General features: G+C 43.9%; 2 protein-coding genes across 2 annotated transcripts; both read right to left on the bottom strand.

Moving 5' to 3' along the window:
* Positions 1–104: 104 nt before the first annotated feature.
* Positions 105–20,129, bottom strand: gogo (thrombospondin-1 like protein golden goal). Its single transcript, XM_089259702.1, has 10 exons — positions 19,616–20,129; positions 9,660–10,136; positions 7,021–8,349; positions 6,770–6,900; positions 3,296–3,526; positions 2,907–3,231; positions 2,681–2,848; positions 2,113–2,389; positions 1,598–2,048; positions 105–1,536 (listed from the first exon to the last, which is right to left on the bottom strand). The coding sequence occupies exons 2-10, from the start codon at positions 9,835–9,837 to the stop codon at positions 652–654; spliced, it is 3,975 nt and encodes a 1,324-aa protein (XP_089115828.1). The 5' UTR covers positions 9,838–10,136; positions 19,616–20,129; the 3' UTR covers positions 105–651.
* Positions 3,617–5,784, bottom strand: LOC108652327 (cilia- and flagella-associated protein 157). Its single transcript, XM_018102489.3, has one exon. The coding sequence runs from the start codon at positions 5,518–5,520 to the stop codon at positions 3,721–3,723; it is 1,800 nt and encodes a 599-aa protein (XP_017957978.1). The 5' UTR covers positions 5,521–5,784; the 3' UTR covers positions 3,617–3,720.
* Positions 20,130–20,909: the final 780 nt, after the last annotated feature.

Below are 20,909 nucleotides of genomic sequence, written 5' to 3'. Positions count from 1 at the left end.
ACAGATGATATAACGCCGTGTTGTCAAATTGTTCCGTCTGTCTACCGTACACCCAGACACTAGCTGCACAGCTCAAGCGATGTTTGTACAGGATTTAGACGGACTTCGTGAAATTAGTTTATTCGTTAAATAAAAATTGAATGTATGTAGTTTCGTATATTGATTTTGATTTCTATAAGCTACAAACTAAGTACAGTCGAGACAAGTTAAGGTAAGTCAGCAAGACCTCTATGGGCTATATATGTATAAATAATTTTGACTAGATTTTGATAGGTAAACAATGTAATCACAAAAAGGCCGCAATTAAAAGTTTCTAATTACAAATAAAATACCAAAATGGTCAACTCGACGCTTTAACTTAATCCAAGTGACTAGCATTATAATTTCCTTATATACATGTATATTAAATATATCAATTAGTGAGAATCTTTGAGTGCATAATTTATGATGATCATCTATTGAGCTGTACTCGAACCTATATAATAATTGAAGTCGTTTGCTACACTGCCTAAGTCTATTATCTTTAAGTCAACACTTCCAACTAACCTATTGGTGGTCTTATGCTCGTACTGCTGATATATGTATCTACCCGTAACATATACTATCTTAAGGGCTCTCGCCCGATCTATGTACACACTAAGCGGCCACTCCTTATACGGCAGCCTCTCTCGACTTTGTTCGATTTGCATTCTCCAGTAGGGTTTTGGTTGCGGCCTTATTCTTCAGATGGGCTGCCTCGTAATCACTGCCGCTTTCGTCGGCGAATTGGATGTCATCCAGATGTAGGTACTCCTGCAGATCACGGGACGACTTCTCCACAAGCGTCTCCTTTTCCACGTATGAACCGGTCATTGACTGGTCAGAGTCCATGTGGGTTTCCGCCTTGCTTATGCTCTGATGTACTGGAGCTATTTCAGCCTCTGGCTTGTCGGTTTGCCTGGGCCGCAGTGTTCCAGAGTCAGATTCATTGCCAGAGTTCGCTGCATTCAGACGGAATTGCTGCCTGGCCTGGCGGCGCTGCTTGCGAGACATATATGGAGTTGGCTGCTTGGTTGGCGTGCTCCTCTGGGACGTTTCGTTGGGTGAGGTGGCCTTGGACTGATGCTGGCTGCTGGGCAGGGAACGTTCCTCTGAGCTGGGCGTGTTGTCTGTCGTTGTGGACTTGCTGCCCGGACATAGGTAGTGACCATATTTGGGCATTTGTATTTCATCAAAAGTTGGATTCGTTTCATCGGGAATTGACGTTGGTTCGGGTGTTTTGTCCTCATCCTCTCGCTCAGGCGTCTCCTCAAACGGAGGTATCCAAATGCAGTAGGCTGGATCCATGCCTAGGTAAGAGCCGGGTGCAGCACCCGCATTGATTACATTGTAATCATAGTAGTCCATCTCAAGCTCCTCTTGATTGCCCAGCGAGAACTCAGAGCCAGGTCGCGCCAAGAGCTTCTTGCGGTTCTGCTTCTCCTTGGACTCTTTCGGATTGCTAGTTGTGCGTATGGTGGCCGTGCTGACCACGCTCGCTGCCGGAGAGTAGCAGCCCTGCAAGGGAATATGCGATGCCATTAGAACAGAATAAATCACAGAGAGCTGCGTTGCTTACATTGGTTAGGGAGGCGCTAACACTGCGTGATCCCATGCGACCCAGGCACAGCGAGCCGGAATTCGAGTTCAGAGAGGCAGCATCACGCAGACTCTCGTCCAGGCGGGAGCTGAGCAGCTTCAGAGTAACTGCGTCATAGCGATCGGAGTACTTGCTGAGCCTGTGGCTGTTCAGAGGTGGGCTATTGCACAAGGAACTCATGCCTGACGATATAATGGACTCCGAGTCCTTGGCACTATCCTTGCAACTCAAAGGCTCTCCACCTGTGTGCGTTGTGGTGGATTTCTCCACTCCATCCAGGCGTTGCAGCTGCAGTTCCGGATCGCCAGATAGCGGCGAGCCAACTGGACTGCGACTGTCGGTCGCCGGCGACAAGGACGTTAACGAGGCGTGTTCATTGCGCAAAGTCATCAAGGAAGCAGTGCTACCAAATGTTGCCGGCACTTCCTCGCTACAAAATTGGAATCGTTTGTATGAGTTTCATTCATGTACGTTGTTTATGGGCCACAGCTTACCTCTTCACCATTTGCTCGTCCTCTTTGAACTCGGTTTCATGGGTCACGTTCTCGACATCAGCGCTTTCACGCAGTATGGAGTGCCGCAGTTGATGTTTGGGCCGCAATTTCACAAGATAAATCACCTCGGAGAGCAGGGTGGTCGTTGAAATGGCACGTGATGGCGGGTCGTGCAGCGAGCTTAACGATGCTCGTGGCGTGTGCAGGTGCGAGCCTTCATCCTGCCGACGTGCCACGGCCAAATGATATTTTCGATACCGCACTACATATTGAGCACCTGTTGAAATACATAAATGATAGTTGACTATAAAGCAAATAATGCAACAAGCTGATGCATTTTCGATTAACACTGACTTTATGACGTCACGTATGCACTCTCTCGTATTTGTTTGTAGCTCGTAAAAAGTTCATTATGCAGCCCTGGTCTGAAACTTTTGATGCGCAGAGCAAATTTGCGCAATTGGCGCCAAATTTAAACTCTAATTTCTCTTAGCCATTAAACGAACTGTTTGCTGTTTGCTTTCCATGCGGTATTTTCTGAAAAACGTCAACTCGTCAGTTAACTTACCTAAAAGCGCGCTTATTATGATTATAATAGTAGCGAATACCATGGCGCTTAGATGAACTAGAGTGAAGCGCATCTTGGCCAGTGATTTTTTCTGCGAATTCGTGCGACCTTTGGCCGACAGGCGTGTGGCGGCCAGAACTGTGGTGATATTACTACCACTTTTGCCCACTGCATAAAAGAGGCAATATTAATTAAAGAATACTTTAAAGAAGATTATTTAACTTGCCTAAGGGCTTGACGTTGGCCATGAAACCTCCGGTACAAGATGCAGCATCGTAGCCCCCAATTGATGTTCCGTTTGCTGTCACGTCGCCCGAAAATAATTCCACCAGCAGCTGTGCTCCGCTCGACTCAACTGTTAACGGAATGCCAACATGATTGGCGTCGTCAGCAGAGGGACGCCGGATGCCGCCCGCTGTGGCGCCATCTCCATTGAGCTCCACCAACAAAGTGGATGACAGCGACGGCCCGTCGCGCACCTTTATATACTGCGCGGAGCAAGGCAGCCTCAAAAAACTGAGTTGCATTGAAATGTTTTCCTCGCCATCAACCTGCGGATGAAAGTGTGATTAAAGAGAGGATTAAAGGTAAAAGCTTTGTTATCCTTCAGCTTACCTGAATTAGCCAGAAGGAGCGGCCAGGACAGCTTTGCGTGGCTCCAGCAATGATTCGCTTTGGCTTGGATGCGCCCAGGTGCACAATGCAGCCACAGCGGCAGCCGGGACCAATCTCCTGATGAACCTCGGTGACATTCGACTTGGTCAAAATGCTGCCGCTTGTCTCATAGATGCAATCCCAAGTATCCGCAATGCTCTTATTGCACTTCTCCGTTTGCACAGATGCGCCCTGAAAGTAAGAGAGGGGAATGGTTAAGAAAATCAAGACATGTCTTTGCTTTAATTATTAGATTTATATTTATTATTTATATTATATTCATTCGATTTATATTTTGATTTTGAACAGCCTTTATTTAGTCCTTATGCCGAAACAAAACATTTACAAGAATACACACAACATTTTGATAACTGACTGAATCCGTTTTAGTAGAACAAGTTGATCTCGTACTCATCCTCCTCGTCGACATTCTCATCCTCGCCGGTTAGCTCAGTCAGGCCGGCGGTGGATAAGCTTTGCATCGACTTGGTAGACTCCGCCTTGACGACGTCCTCAACTACGGGCTTGGCCAATGGGGCAGTGGCTGGTGCGGCGACGCTGGGCTCGCTGCTGGCCTTCTTCACAGAGACGGTGCTGCTGGAGCCCTCGGGCTCTTCGAGCGGCTCCTCTTCCATCTCTATGACGTCCTCTTCACGGGATGAGGACACATAGAGCGTGGTGCCGAATTCGACATCATATATGGAGACATGATCGTCAACCTTTTCAGTGGGCTTCGCCTGGACCTGGCCCTTCAGCAGACACTCTGGCAGCTTCACCTGCAGGTCAGGCAGTTGGTCCAGCACCTCCGTCTGGAAGAGATCACAAACAGCGGGCCGCGGCTTGTGCGGCATGAAGCCCATTTTGCCCGGCGTGTACAGGGATGAGGTCACAGTGCTGATGGTCTCCAGAGAGGGCGTGCGTGGCAGCTCAGCCGAGTGGGAGCTGACGATGTTCATCAATGTGGAGAGGAGGTCGCTGCGTGCCATTTTATTCATGTTAATCGCCTCCTCGCGCACCTCATCGATGACTGACTGTGGCTCGACGTTGGCCTCCTCAAGTCTCTGGGGGAATAGCTTAATGCATTGCTGGCTGACGATGGCATCGCGCACGGTGACCTTGATCTCCTGAATGATGCCGCGCAAGCGTAATATTTCGCTCTCATGCTGGTCGTGGATCGCCTCCAGCTGGCGCTTCTCCAGCGTCTGGTTCTCGATGCGCCTGCAGAGGGACTTGATTTTACCTTCAGCATCTTTGTTCCGTGCATCGATAATCTGATCCGCCTCCTGCTGCTCCTCGTAGGCTCTGCGATACTGCAGCGCCTCCACATACTTGCACTTGAGCTTCTCGTAGTTCGTGGTCAGGCTCTCGATGATCTTGATCTTATTTATGGAGTTGCGCACCAGCTCGTTCTTGATCTGATCCAGGGCGCTGTACTGCACCATGATCTCCTTGTGCTTCTCCTTCTGGTTGTTGTACATCTGCTGCAGCTTGATCTGCGACATCACCAGCAAATCGATCTCCTTCTGCAGAGCGATGTTCTCACGGATGAGTCGGCGCGTGTAGCCGGCATTGCGGATCTCGCTGGAGCGCGTGAAATCCTCGGAGACCTGCAGCAGCTTGGCTTCCACCTCCTTCTTCAGCGCATCCTTCTCCACGACAGCGGCCTGCTCCATATTGTAGAGCGCCTCCTTGTGCAGCTTCTCCTTCTCTCGTATCTCGATCTCCTGGTCATCGAACTTGGCGAGCAGGACATCGCGCTGTATGCGAAACTCATCCAGGGAGTTCAGCTTGCCATTGAGGAGCTTTATCTCCGAGGTCAGCTGGTCGTGCATCGCCTTATATTTGCCCTCCAGGTCGGCGATCTTATCCTGGGCCACCTGCTTCTCCTCGTTGCGTACCTTCGATATCTCCACCAGGCGCTCCTCCAGCTCTGTTATCGTATTATTCCGCTCCGCCAAGGTGCGCTCCAGGTGGGCAGCCACATCAGTGCGGTCCGTGTCGATGTCCTGCAGCTTTGTCTGCAGAATGATGTTGGTCTCATCCATGTTGGCCAAATGGGAGCGCAGACGCGACAGCTTCTGGTTCAAGTCCGTGATCTGCAGCTCATAGAAAGTGCGATCCACCTGAGTCATCTTGTTGATCTCCGAGCCTTTGCCCTTCGAGGACTTTCTTGGTTTCGGCGGCATCTTGACGATTTTTCTTCAGACTGTGTTCCCCGTTCAGTTGAGTACGAATTTTGTGTTTGTCAACAATAAATGATGTATTGACTGTATTCGATTCGAGCACTACATTCTCTGAATTCCACAAATTCCTATAAACAACATATGAAGCCAAACAGTTGTCAAGGCGATAAAAACTAAAAGCTCTCCGAGCCAGGCCAAGGAACTGTGAAAGCTTTGCGTTGCCAGGACAATCGGCAAAGCGAACGAATATTTGAAAACACAAATCCAAGTCAACAATCTTTTATTATACCTTGTTGAACAATAATGAAAATTAAAAGAAGTGAAAGTATTTCCGCTTTCTTCTCAAATACAGGTGTAACAATTCCCGTTGTCTGATTCGTCCTGTCCCTGTCTGGGTAATGCGTGCAACAATGAAACAAAGCCACTCCTTTGTCAGCTGCCTGCATATTTAATGGCAGCTCCCATAAGTGTATTAAAAAAGGCAGAAAACTGAGAAAACGGAGAAAACTGAGTGCTTAGCCTTAGTGAAAGCCAGAAAATTAGATTTCCTTGCAGCATTTTTCTGGCGCTTCACTTGCGGAATCTGCAGAAAATGTTGGCGCTGTGACCCGTGTTGAATACATTCATGTATATGCATAAATACACATTTGACGATGGCATAGTTCCAAGAGCAGTAGTGCCCATCTCTCTGGCAAAAACTGAGAGCGGGAAGTGTGTTTTTCCGCTTTCTGTTTTCCGCTGCCCGTTGGCAACGTTGTAAATTTGCCAACGCAATCTGGATCGCAATATTGTAACACTCTGCCCAGACAGTCGGGACAATAACAAGAGCAGGAGCCGAAGCAGGAGCTGGAGCAGCAGCAGGAGCACGAGCAGGGAACAAGAACAAGAACAAGTACATGGTTGCCAGCAGGAGAGGCAACCCGCACTACTCCTCCTCCTACCCTGAGATAGGGATCTCTCTATATGTATTTGTGTGTGCGCCTAGTTTGTAGATATGCTGTTATTCAGCATGCAGAAGCAGCAATCAACTGAATCATGAACCTCGGCTGCAAATTGTCTCTGAACTGAAGTTGGTGTCTACACGAATTTATAGACCGAGTTAAAAAGCAAAAGTTTGCCAGCGAAAGTTCGACACGTTTTAGTTGTAGTTGCAGTTAAAGCGGCTCCCCCAAAAAAAAAAACCGGAGCAAAGTTTTGAGTAACTGTTTAATAGATGGCATAAAGTTTATCTAAGCCAAAGTTGAGTACATACCTCGCAGAACTTGGCGCCGTAACGCGGCGGGGGCGAGTCGCAGAATCGATAGCGATTGCGAGTGCCGCCCAGGCAGTTGGTGGAGCACGGCGTCCACTCACTCCAGGCGCCCCAGCCGCCCGTGTCGGATTCTGTGGAATAGTCAAGCAGATTAGTGATTAGCGAAACTGAAAGGAGCTAAACGAAAGCGGGCAAACGAGTGAACTTCAAGCAGCTTAAACGCAATTTGTTCCATGGAGAGCTTTACGTACCGCTGACAGGTAGCGTGGGCACACAGTCCATGCGCACATCCGCAACGGCGCCGGAGATGGCCTGGCTGACATAGACGAAGCAGTACTCCACGTACTTCTCCGAGAAGAGCTCGCAGCTGAAGTACAGTGAGTGCTGGCTCTTGACGACCCGCTGCTCGGCGACGTAGTGCAGCGAGGTGGGCGGCTTGAGCGAGGCCACATCTGCGCGCAGCTTGGCATAGAGACGCACTCGATCACCCTGCTCCAAGATGCAGCCGGGATACTCGTAGAGGACGCCCACGCCCGTGTGTGGATCGCAGGGAAAGATGCTGCGCGCGTAGACATTGAAGACGAACTCGTCGCTCCAGTCCACGCTGAGCATACGCCGCGTGGTGGGCACATTCAACGCCGGCACCATGGGACGCAGCTGGACGGCATAGTTGCCAGCCAGGCCGAACAGCTCGCAGCCCAGCTGCACCTTCTTCAGCTTGGGAAAGCCGTGCACCTGCTCCGCAAAGAGCACGCTCGACTTGGAGACATTGGCCATATCGTAGGAGCAGGTGCGCTCCTTGCCACAGTAGATCAGCTCCAGCCAGAAATCTGGCAGCGAGGGCTCGGCTCCGTGCAGCGCCCGCTCGCAGTTGACCTCCGGAAAGCGCAGCGTGACCTGGACAGGCGCCTTGGGATAGGTGCGCAGCGTCACGGGGCTGACCAGCATCTCGGCACTGGGCCACCGCACGTCCAGTGTTTGCAGCAGCCGCTCGTCCTGCGCCGGCATCAGGGTTGTCGTCGTCAATGGAGTCGGATCGCTGCGATTGACCGTCGTCTTCAGATTTCTGACCACCTGCATCTCGTACAGGCCGCCGCCGCGCGCAAACGTCTGGCACGGCACCGTCACCTGGGTGATGTTCTGCCTGGGATCCGGAAAGACGGGTATATTTTGCACAATCTCCTTGCGCCGGCGCTGCAGCACCAATTGGCTGCTGCCGCTCGTCCCGCTGTCAATCTGCCCCTCAGCTGGGGCAGCATCATTAACGATTTTGCTAATGACTAAAGTGCTCATTATGGTGTTCACCATGCCCTCCGCCTCGCTCTGGCTCACGCCCACGCCAAATCCTGAGCTGCTGTCAGTGTTTAAGTGGGCGTCAACACTGCCGTCTGTTATATTGTTTTGATATTGAGGCTGAAGCTGTGTTATATTGGTCCTTTGTCCGGGCTGCTGCTGCTGCTGCTGCGGCTGTTGCTGCTCCTCGTCGCCGCTGAACTGGATCTGCACATGCAGGTCGCCGCTGAGTGCAGTGAATGTGCTCGGGGACATCAGGCGACCCCTGCGCACCGCCAGCACGTGACCTTTTGTTGAATCCCAGCCAAGTCGTGCCACAAACGAAACAAATTAATCACCACATGCAAAGCATACAGAGATAGATAGATAAAGAGAGTGGGAGAGACACAGAGAGAGAGAGAGAGGGAGAATGAGTTAAGAATTATGCACAAGTCTTTGTAATTTATTTCTTATTGTCTGCCAGCAGGAGTGGAAACCACACCCACGCCCCAAGCCCCTTTTGACGCCTCCTTTTTATTTTTTTTGCTGTTGCCTTTAAGTGCTCCCCAGTTGGCATAGACGAAATCTCTTTTATAACCTGCTGCCACTCTGCCAGCAGAAACCCCACACTCAGCATTATTTCGCCTGCTTTGTCGAAGTCAAGATTTTCAATAGGTGAGTGTGACAGGCTAAACAAATGGAAGCGAACAGCAGCTAGAAAATATTTATTGATTTCTATCTGCTGACATCTTTTCGAAGAAAAAAGCATATATAAATATATATATATATATATATATACACAATATAGGATTATATACATATAAAACTGTATTATAGCTGCTGCTGCGACCCCTGCAGACTTCACTCCTGCTTCAATCTGCAGATAAGAGAAAATTCATTTACTCGAAAATAGAGTGCCAGAGATGCAATAGAGATATGCAGCAGAGTTAATTGAATGAACTTTTCTTTGACAGTTGCTTATAAAGAGAAAGAGAATTTACTCGGATTACTTGAAGTTGACTAGTATTTCTGTAGTTAAAATAATGCCAAAAATAACTCTAATGACTGACAGAATCAAGTCTGATATTCGAAACTGAAGTACATTTATCAAGTTAACGCATTTGGCTAAAGTTTGGCTGTCATTAACCAAATACCCCAGGGAATGCTAAAGCTCTCGCCTTCCCACTCTCTCTCTCCTTCTCTCTATCTGCCTGTTATTGACACTCTCAACCATATTTAACTAACTACAAACAAAAAGTAGTTGTAGAGAGCATTAAGTCTAACAATTGCATAAATCAAGCTTAGATAAGGAGCAGGAAAAGCACTTTCGCTGCGTCCCATTCCCAGTTGAATTGATAACTCCGACTCATAATTTAGTTGAGAACAAAAGAGAGAGCTAAGAGCTAGAACAAATTGCTATGATAAATGTAGGCTGAGTGCAGAAAAATGGCTAAGCAAAAGAAAACCCAAGTAACAGAAGCATACACTCACACACACACTTACACGCACACACACACACTCGCACTTATACACATAGGGAAATTAAAGATTCAGACATCCATGCGGATTGCCACGGCGCGAGCTCGACTCGACTCGCCTCGACTTGTCTGTCACTCACTTGTGCAGCAGAATAGCAGAAATATTATTGATGATATCATAATCTTCCACTTGACTACTGATTCGTGGCCAGATGCTGATGCGGATGATGCTGCTGCTGCTGTTCCTGACATGCCAACTGTCTTCTTCCGCTTTCGATTCGTTGGCATTTTCCTTCTTGTGCGCTTCCTGCGGGCCATTGTCGCCGGCGAGGACGACTTGGGTGCGAACTTCTGCTACTTGCCAATAGATGGCGTCCTGGGTGTATGACGAATTGAGCCGTTAACGTTAGTGTTATTGCTGTTGCGCTATGTGGGGCGCCGTTGAGCGCCTTACCATGCACCCCACCCAGCCAGTGGGCGTGGCAGGGTACGCTCAACTCTGTAATTTATTGTAGCGCGTGTTGTTGTTGTTGCTGTTGCTGTTGCTGTTGGGCTTCTGGCCGATTAGAGATTTTCCATTAGAACATAATGCCAACGGTATTGGGCTTGGCATTTTTCTGAAAATAAACGAAAATAAGAAGAAAATATTGACGTTAAACCAGAGGCCAAACAATGGGCGAGACAAGCGTGCAGTAATTGCTGCAAGCTCTGATCAGATTAGAGAGAGTGAGTTTGAGTTTCTTTTGCTTTTTTAGTGTCTTTATTCAATTCTAAGAATGATCCCAAATACAGTGAAAGAAACTGGGGATTGTATTGTGTTTTATTTTCAATTTATTTTTATGGCATGTCGTCTGCGCTATTGTTCGTTATTTATTTATGGGTAATATTTGCCTCTGTCTACCTCCATGTGCCGCAAAGCTGAGCGGAGCCTAAAAACCGCAATCAATTGCCATATCCCACATGCGGCCAGGTTGGCCGGCTCGCAAAACCTTTAAAGCCTAATGGTTCATATGTTATTAGTGAAATCGGCTGTCATTGAGCTACGCCCGGTCATTAATTACATTCGCGTGCGTATGTTCATTTGGCCAGCCGTTCGATGTATCTGTTTTGGCAACAGTCAGCTTCCAGCTGGTCTAATTTGGGTTTCGCTGACCGGCCAAACTGAGCCGAGTAGGTCCAATCAGGCGCACGTGCTACAGGGTGCTAATGCAGTACGCCACAGTCCATAACAATGAGGGGGATGATAATTTAGGGTAGCTCTTGAAGCCCAATGAAAGCAGCAGCAAATTTCCTAATATTTAAAGAATTTCAACATAGCCAAACATATAGGGCTTCAGTTCATGCCGAAACCGAATTGAAAAACTGCCAGAAAAAAAATACTAAAAAGAAAAATATAATCAATATTTTTTATTGAATTGGAAGCTTCAATAATTCAGTAAAAATATGTGTGAAATAAATGTTAGTTACATGCAAAAATATATCAAATAAAATTGAGAATAAACGAAAATGTAATATTTAATAAATAAAATATTTATATAAAATAAAAAGCAAAACACTAAAGAATTTCAATTAAAAACCAAAGCTCACACAGCTTTTCAATTATAATCAATTTACATAGGCATCATCACACTGTGCCGGTTGTGGAAATGTAATTCGATTTTCGTTAAATAAATAATAAACTAGAAATACTAAAATACTTCACTTTATACTATTTCACAGCTTCGACACATCGATTTCAATTAAAATCAACTAATGTTGGTCTGCATGGATTTGGTACCACTGTGCGTGTGCGCCTGGAAGCTGCATGCGTAACGATCAAGTGAGAGTCGTAAATTTACAATCAATTGCACATTTTACACTAGCCAATCTGCAAATCTCTCTCTCTGGCACCCGCCCCGCAACGCCATCATCATAAATATTGATGAAACACAGGGGCAGGACCTGGGAGCAGGGAGAAGCGAGCAGGGAGCAGAGGACCAGAACCAGGAGTTCGAGCCGTAAATCTGACTTTAATGTGCGACATGGGGTTCTGCTGCCCGCCCGTTTCTAAACTATTAACTGCACTGTGAGGCCAGCGCAGGCCAGGCCAGGCCAGGCCATGGACCGCCCATGGCCGTAGGATGTGTATCTGCATCCTAATTCTGACCGGTGCAGAGATCCAGAATTGTCGCAGCGTGGAAAATCAAAGCCAATGCGATTGCAAAATTGCCAAGTTATACATTGTTGTTGTTGTTGTTGCTGCTGCTGCTGTTGTTGTTGTTAGCGAGGGCAGTTTGATAGGCAAAATGTCAATGCCCCGCTGCATGACCAGTTGGCGTGTGGCATGTGAATGGCGTTTCCGCCCCTTAGCCTTACTTGATTATACTTTGTGCCTCGCTTTCTCAATGTTATGCACATTTTACAGACCCTCTCTGCATGTGTGTGTGTGTGTGCGAGGGTGGAATTTTTCCGAGTGCTGAAATGCGGCGCAAAAAGCAACCGCATGCGACAAAATAAAAAAGCGAAGAGAGGAAGTGAGAAGAGAGAAGTGAGTAGAGCAGTGGAATAGAAAAAGGGAAATGCTCGTTTCAAATATTCGTATTCAAACATTTACACGCTCTGTTTACCTCTAATCAGTAGATAAGGATGGCAGCGAGAGCCGGCTGGAAAAGTCCATTTGTTGGCCCGCATGCGATATCCGCTTTCGTTTTCATCGCCAAGTGTAAATATTATTTAAAATGCTTACAGCCTTAATGGATTCCATACAATGTTATTATGTCATCAATGTGGCTTATGTGCTCAAAATAAACTTAATTGAAGCACTGCAGCGCAAGCAGAAGCACTAAAAGGGATTTCCTTAGTGCAACTCCCCATATATTTACTCTTGTGGTTGGTTTATGGAATGTATCTGAGTAATGTGCTTAAGCTTCAATTTTAAGAAAACAAATTGCAAAGACTGCAGTACATTTCAGTATTTTAGTAATCATGTTTAAGGAATTATTCTTGATTTTCATTAAATTCTAACGATAAATAAATGTAAGAAAAATGAAAATAATAAAAAAAATACTATTGAAAAATAGTAAATAATATATTTATCAAAAAACATTAATGATAATAATAATAAAAGCAAATATTAATAAATTACTCTCAATTGTATTATTTAAAAATAAATAAATAAATAATAAATAAAAAAAAAAAACTAAATAAATAAATAAAAAATAAATAAAAATAATAATAATAATAAACAATAATAAAATAAAAATGTACAAATATGTTTACAATATATGGTAATGATATAAATAATATTATTATGAAAATATTTATTTTAATAATAATGAAAATTTACTTTTCTATTTTCCCCTTCACTTAGCAGTGACAAATAGATACATAAATGTACATGCACATACAACGACGAAGTACATATACATACATATATACTATATAGAGATACTTAGATATATGTATATGTATTTCTGTACAAATAAAAAACAACATTTTCAAGCCACAGCCAATTTCATAGTTCATCATACAACAGCTGCTGCCCCTCTTCTATGTATGTCACTCCATTGTAGAACGTTCTGCGTTCGCCTTAAACTACTTTAGTCAGCTGTAAATAAGACTTGTGTTTGCTGCAGTTGCATGAACGAGGCCAAGTAGCGAGCGCTCGCCGCTTCTGTCAAAAGAAAGCTTATTTATGAGTAGATAAACAGAGCTGCACTTGACCCAAGCCATAAATAGCCCAACACAGCAGTGGCAGCATTACGTATACGCAGTGGTGGCTGTCTCCACTAAGTGGGAATAATGGACTGTGCTGGACTGTTAATTGAGCAGCAGAATCGACACTGGCATTGCTATCAAATTATCAACTGTTGCCCTGACAATGAACCCGAACACACACGTTAAATATATATATATATGTATATATATATATATATTTATTTATTTATATCGTGTGTCCGTGCCAGACCAATTCATTATAATTACAGTTGCTTTCAAGTTGCGCTTCATGTGGTCTTGACATGCAGTCGCTCGTGAATGGGAACGAGTGCGAAGCCGAGTGCAGTACAAATTATCGGCAAATTATGTGGCAGACTAGCTACGTTACAGGATTTTCCACAACAGCAGCCAACTTGCACAGGAGAAGCAGCGACAATTGACATTGAGGGACGAGGCGAACAGGAGTTTCAGATGAGCTGCAATACAAGGGCGGCTGGTTGTCGAGAGAGCTAAGCACTTCCGCAGCTTAGTTAAAGCAACATCCTCCCACACACACACATACACACACACCCACACTTGTCCCTTATCAAAACTAAGTAAGAGTTTCACGTCAACAGAAGGCATATTAAAATAGCTTTGGGAAATGCATCTGACACAAGCAGCAACGCCAACACCAACACCAACACCGACACCACACAAGCCACCAACCTACCGCCAACTAGTCCAACAGTTGAGCAATTTTTTTCTACTCTTTGTGGCTGTCGCCATATCACGGCGCCAGGTAAAATAGAAAAAAAGAAAGAGGAAGCGAGGCTGACGCCCACGTCGAGGTCCATGCGAGAGACCATTTAAAGCAACTCAGACAACCAAAAGGGTTGCCTGCCATATGGATATATAAATAAGCATGAAAATAAAAATGAAAATAAAGAGGAGAAAACAGAGAAAAGCAACAAATGCGAGCATTTACAATGTGCTATGTACATGTTCTATGCTCAGGTGTGTGCGTGTGTGTGTGTGGCCAGACAGCCGCAGGCAAATGCTAGAATTGCATGCAAGCTGAATGGACTCCGAGACGGGACGAGATTCGAATCTACTCGACTCGACACGACTCCAAGCTGGTCTGGGTTAACTCCTTGGGCTACCTTTGTGCTCAAGCTTTATGAGTTTGCCGCTCAACTACTCAATATTTGAGTAGCAGCAGAAGTTGGCAAATCAACAACTAACAAAGTGCCCAGAGGCGTCGGGAGAGAATTTATAGAAGGGAGCTGCAAGCAGTAAATATAAAATATTTTAATATTTTGTTCAAGATATCGGAGTTAGAATTCACCATCACCCATCAACGGATCATATTTCAGATGCATCGTGGTTGCAATTATGGGAAAACTAAATTTCTCTTAATGAAATAGACATATACTTAGAGATATAGATATATCTCTTCGGCTTAGTGTGATTCCAGAGTATTAAACTATTTTCATCGTATTTATCACAATTTCTACACCTATCAGCACCCCCATTAGCCATGTCACTGACTTGCCAAGACGTTCTCATGGATCTCTGTCGCCGTAACTGACTGAACCGTAAACTTGAATGCTACAACATTTTCTATTTCCTACACACATGAGCAGGAGTTCAACAAGCTCCACGCTCGGCTGGAATGGCTGATATCCTTGTTGCAGCTCTCGGAAGTGCAGCCAAGTCCTTGTCAATGCATAATGAATGCCGTTCGCCTGTGCGAGTATGTCGGCTGCGGTTTAGATATTTCAACTTTTAACAGCTGAACGCACAAAGCATTTCAGATTGATTAAATTACTCGATGCAAATCATTCAGCATTAAGCTATTGGCTCTCATTCAATTTACATGGCATTCTCTGGGCGCACTCCAATCGATTTTTGAAGTGTGTAAAAAAGGAATACGCTGCAAAAACATGGAATTGCGGTTTAGCGGGGATGAAACTATGGGAAATAAGTAGGCCAACAGCGAAATCAGAGTTTGTAAACACACCCAGCACCACAACAGCAAAAAAAAAAACAAAAAAACTACTTTAGGCAACCGATGGGAGAGAAACAACAACAATCATGTCATCATGGATTCATATTTGTCTTGCGAACTGAATCCCTTCAAGCGCCGCAGCCCCATGGGTGGTTGCGCTCTGCGCCCGCAGACGGGGTAGGGGGCGTGCCAGCATCTAAGTGATTGTTATGCTCGATATCGAATACGGAGCATAGCATAGCGTAGCATAGCATGCCATACTTATGTATGTTTATTTATTTAGATTTATTCCAGCATTAGCACAACTTCATTAGAAGCCATTGACATCGAAGCGACGCTAAACATACATACATACATACAGACATACATACATACATATAGATGTCTACGCGGCTTTCACGCTGACTAGTCAATTTTTAAAGGCGTCTTTCGGGCGCCACAGCATTGATTTTCATTAAATTGGAAACGTTGACAGAGAAACCTAAATATTACACTAGACATAGGAATATATATATATATACCATATATATACATATATGTATATATATTGCAACATAAAAAACCAATTTAAATTTCTTTCAATCCCACTTCAATTCGCAGCTTTTGAATCCACTGCGCAATATATTGTAGAAGATCTGCGTAGTTTGAGAAGGGAACAATTTTGATGCTTAGAAATAATAATAAACGAAACATGTCTGGAATTAATATGGCTTTTAATGAATGCAAATTATTTATGTCAAAATTATGCATATTTTTATTTAGCTTTAGAGTAATGTGTATCGAATACCCTAAAAAGTGGGGGAAGTTCTTTAGCAAAGGCTTTTAGCTAGCTCAAATAGAGTCTGCGTATGTTAATTGATTAAATTTTATTATTATTCTTTGAGCAAAACTTAAAAGGTATTTTTTAAATTTATATTGCAATATACTATATGTAAATATTTGTATATGCTACATATCTTTCAATTTGTATATAATATAATTATTTAAAAAATATAAAAGATTTTTACTTTTGCAAACTGAAAGGGAATGAAGAGCACATGCCAATTCTTAATTTGTTTGGACAGGCAAACGTTTGTTGTGGTCAGGCCGCTTTGTTTTCATTTAATTTTGTGGAAACTCATGAATAAAATTACAAAATATTTTTAATACTGTTTTTACAAGTAATGAGAGTGCGCCCGGAAAAGTAATCAGGCGGGCAGCCTGACGCTATTCGGCCATAAAAATTTGCTGTGGATAAATCTAATTTGAATACACGACGAAATGTGCGCGAACTTTTACAGCAGACAGACACGTCATAGACAGGGAGCTGCCGCCTTATCAAGACAACACTTTAAGGACACGCAGCCTGCGGGCTCTGGCCAAGTCATAAATAAGGGGCGGCAGGTGGGGGTGGCAGCAAGCCGGAAGACAGACAAATGAGATTGAAACTTAGGTGAACCAGGAAGCCAGCAAGCAACAAGAGCTCAGCATCTGCTGGGAGCAGCAGCAGCAGCAGCAGCAGCAGCAGCAGCAGCAGGAGGAGGAGGAATAGGAGCTGGAGCACGATTTATGCATGCTCCGTCGCTTGGCACCGAAAAGTAAATTAAATTTTTCCTTCTGTATATATTGTAATGAAATATGTGATTGAATTTTATTGCTGTCGAATTTATGACACACATGCAAATTGAATAAGGTGTGTGGCATAGGTAAACAGTGGAGTGATGCGGGGAGAGAGGGTGGAGGGGTGCAAATACTTTAGCTATTATCGTGTAAATTACTTTCGCTTCAGCATTCTAAAGACACTTTTCGTTTTTTATTTCGGTTTACTAAGCTGCATTGCGTGATGCCATGTGAATTTGAATTGCTTTCAGCATATTGCTTAAAGTTCCATTCAGTTCAAGTCAGGGGACTAAACTAAAAACTTATGCAATTAAGTCAACAACAAGTTCTTCAAGTGGAAACGCAAACCGCCATCAAGCAAAATGAAATGACTCTCTCTCTCTCTCACGCCTCTCGCTTCCTCTCTCCCTCTCTCTCTCGGAAAGCAAAGCAAAGTGAGCAAAAGTAAAAACTTATTTCAGCTAAATGAGAAAATTATTGTACCAAGAAAATACCTCTATAAAAGTTCCTTAATTTAGTTTAACTTGAAAATTACAATTAAATGCAAAATGTAAAATGCAAAATGCGAATGCAAAAGGCTAAATGCACTCTCTGAAGCCTTCTAAGTGGTTCTTCCCCTCCCCCATTCACACTTGGACCCTGTTATGCGATACTTGCAGCATTTGCATGCAGCACACATGCCAGGAAGCGGGGGTGCAGCTCTTTGTAAAACGAAAACTAACTGAAGCCCTGCGAGACAATGTAAATTGTTGGCTTAACAAATTACTAATCCAATGCTCCTTGTTAAGCCAAACTTTTCAGCTGCTCGAGCTTCCAGCAGTTTGGCAGGTCAGGCATAAATCCAGTACAGCTTTGCACTCCTTCCTTGTTTTTTGCTTTCACTCAAAGTGTTCTCCTGCGGAACATTGAAAGGACTGTCAGCTTACTTGAAATTAAAAATAACGTAACTATACACCTAGGGTAAGGGGCAAAAAAAAAACACAAAAAATAGCATAATAAGTAAAGTTACGTGTTTATTTTTATGCATTCTCCTTTATTACTACAAACTTTTATTACAATTAAAAGCAAATAGGAAGCATTGCTGCGAGGGAGTAATCGACGGCATGATACTCATTCATAGGCTGCACTTATTAAACAATCTTTATGATTTTCTACTCCTCCAAGGGGCGAATGTATCTATAGAGAAAATAGATATATCTATATAGAAAAGCCAATACTAAGCCATTACAAGTAGTAATAAAACTATGAAAGATATAGTCTTTAGCAACTAGAAATGTCTTCATGGAGAGAGAATACAATATAGTACCATACATTTGTAATCAACAGGGCAAATCAAATTGCCCACAAGGGCTTAGATCTCTTCCTCGAATTTATTATTTAAAAGTTCCCCAAGCCCCAAAATGTAACATAGATGGCTGAACAAGTTGCTTCTTATATCTAACTTTTTCGTAGCATATATATTCATAATTAAAGATTATATTTTGATATTTTCATCTGTTAATAGTATATGAATATCTATATAAATATTCGTAGATTACATTCAACATCGTATAGCCATAATTAATAATAGCGATTGCCTTATAAAGGATAAAGTAATTCTTCATTTCCGACTGCCCCACTTAATGTATGCAACATATCCATCCTAATATAGCCTCTTAAATTTTGTGAACAAGCATAAAGCATCTCCTACGCAGCAGCTCCCCAGCTTAAAAGCAAGTTTTGTACATGTATAAATAAAATGGAACCATTTTTTGTTCGTCCTGTCGAGCTGAAGGAAACCCATTTATAATATGCAAACTGTGCAGGATGACAGGAATAGGTTAAGCCTTAAACACATTTCCTCTAAATGTGGTTAACACAAAAGGTATACATTTTTTTTTTGTAAACTAACGTCCTACCACGGCCTGTGGCGGCCGCAGCTTGACGCAAGAATTTTCCGCACTTTTTAATAGTTTCTCATTTGCGAACCACTAAAAAGTTTTATGTGTTGCTGTTTTAAATAGTTTTCCTGCTTGGCTCGCCTAACAGGGCCCGCAACACGTTGAACGTAATAATAATTTATGAGTATTTTGCCGAGTTTTATGTGCAATTAGAACTTATTAAGTAAATTGTCGAGCTGCATACGAAACGTAAGTGTAATAAAGTAATATCTAATATGGACAGATCCTTCGACTTTACTACATATGTTTATGTGCCCTCGTCCTACCGGCCATCGCGTGTTGTCCTTTCATTATTCGACTACCTCACGATGTGTGTGCATTATGCGGTGTTCCTCGCCCAGGACTTGGGCAGACATTTGGCCAACCCCCAGCTAGGGTCAGACAGGAGTTCAATGCATTCAGGCGGCCGAAGAAAGGAAGGAACAAAACCAAAAATGGAGTTTTCCTTTTTCAAATGAACTCGCCCGGTTTTCCTTTTGTTCGTGCTGTTCTTTCTCTGTTTAGTTTTGAGATATGCCATATCATGACTTGGCATTGTGTGTGCTTCGATTTTCTGCTAAATTAGACGTGAGATTTCGATCAGCTGTATCAATTTCAATAAGTGCTAAACAAATTTGAGGATATCTATGCTACAATATGATGATGGACAGAGAAAGAGAACTTTCTAAGTTACCAAATCGTCAAGTGAAAGTTAGCTCCATTAAAATTTCTGGAATTGATTATCCCATACCTGTGGCCCGGCTAAAAAACACACCCCAAAATGCAGCCGATTTTTAAAGACACCACCAAAACAACAACAATCACAACAGCAGGCGGAACGTGCGCGACAGTTGTTGTACGGTAAAGTTTGGGCTTTACTGTTACTATTTACCTGCTTTTAGAGCATCCATGCTGCAATCTAGCTGATAGTCCGCACACACACACACACGGGCTCACACAAAGGTCTATTATGTAGCCAAAGTGCCCATTTGAAGGGGGCTTAATTTAGAGACGCACTTGTGTTTGGATTCGGTCTGTATTGTTTGCTTGTCTACGGTCCCGAAAAGACGCCATGACAATCTGAAGAGCCTTTGTTTGCCTTTGGCATTTCACAGCGGCATTTGGGCAACTCAATTTTCACAAAATCGCACATATTCCCACAAAAAAACTTTCAAGTGCCGCTTGACCATAACACTGGACAGCGCATATATAAACAACAATATTTCCCGGCTTTTTTCTAGCGTCTAGCGGCGCTGTGTGGGTGACTCACAAAGACCGACGGATACGGCACGCTGCTAACAACACGTTGCACGAGTACCGAGTGCTGAGTGCCACAAATCGCAGCGGCTTACTATTGTGGACTTTCACCCACGAACGGAGACGCATGCAAACTGACAGCCACGCGACTCGAATCTAACAACCAAAGCACAAACACAGCGAACGAACGAAATGCCGAGCACGAGCACGAGCACGAGCACGAGCCAGCCGATGGCTCCGTTCAGCGGGTCCTGGTCGATTGACAGAGAGGGAGAGTGAGAGTGAGCGAGATGGAGACAGAGAGCGGCCGAGTGAGAGTGAGTGAAAACAGAAGGTGGTTGTTTAACCAGCTACGAAGGTGGCAGCGAAAAGGGGTGGTTTGGGTGGTTGCGCTTAGATTGCAAACAATCTGCACGAGCATTGCGACGACGCGTCGTCTGCTGTGAGTTGTAATTCAAAAATCGTGATCTAGGAGGGTGGGTGTTGGGCGTTGGGTGGTGGGTGGCGCACACTGAGCATACGCTAGAGCTGTGCGCGCTGCTCTTCTGTTGCGTTGCACAAAAGCAAACTGGACCTACTATAATGTCATGTGCTTAAATAAATAAGTAAATGTTTAAATGTTGATATAGTGTAATGCAACTGGGAAATTTATAATATAATTTATGTGAATAAATATTTATATTTTGCTGTCATTAGCAGAAGATCCTTTGGCAGAATAGCATTTTCCTGGCAGCAGCGATTGCAAATAACGTATTTTTTTATCGATAATTAAAAGCGTTTTATTTTTGAAAATTCAAAATTCAACTTTGAATTTGGCAAATATTAAACAAAATCTGAGGTTTTTAATATGGATGGATAATTAGATGTTCGAAATGAAATCAAAAATCGCTTATGAAGCAAACACAAATTCTAACTCTAATCTTACATTT

Source organism: Drosophila navojoa, chromosome 4 (assembly GCF_054131105.1).
Source record: "Drosophila navojoa isolate 15081-1374.11 chromosome 4, UAZ_NAV_1.0, whole genome shotgun sequence".
Lineage (NCBI taxonomy): Eukaryota > Metazoa > Arthropoda > Insecta > Diptera > Drosophilidae > Drosophila > Drosophila navojoa.
This window is presented reverse-complemented; position numbering and strand designations above follow the sequence as displayed.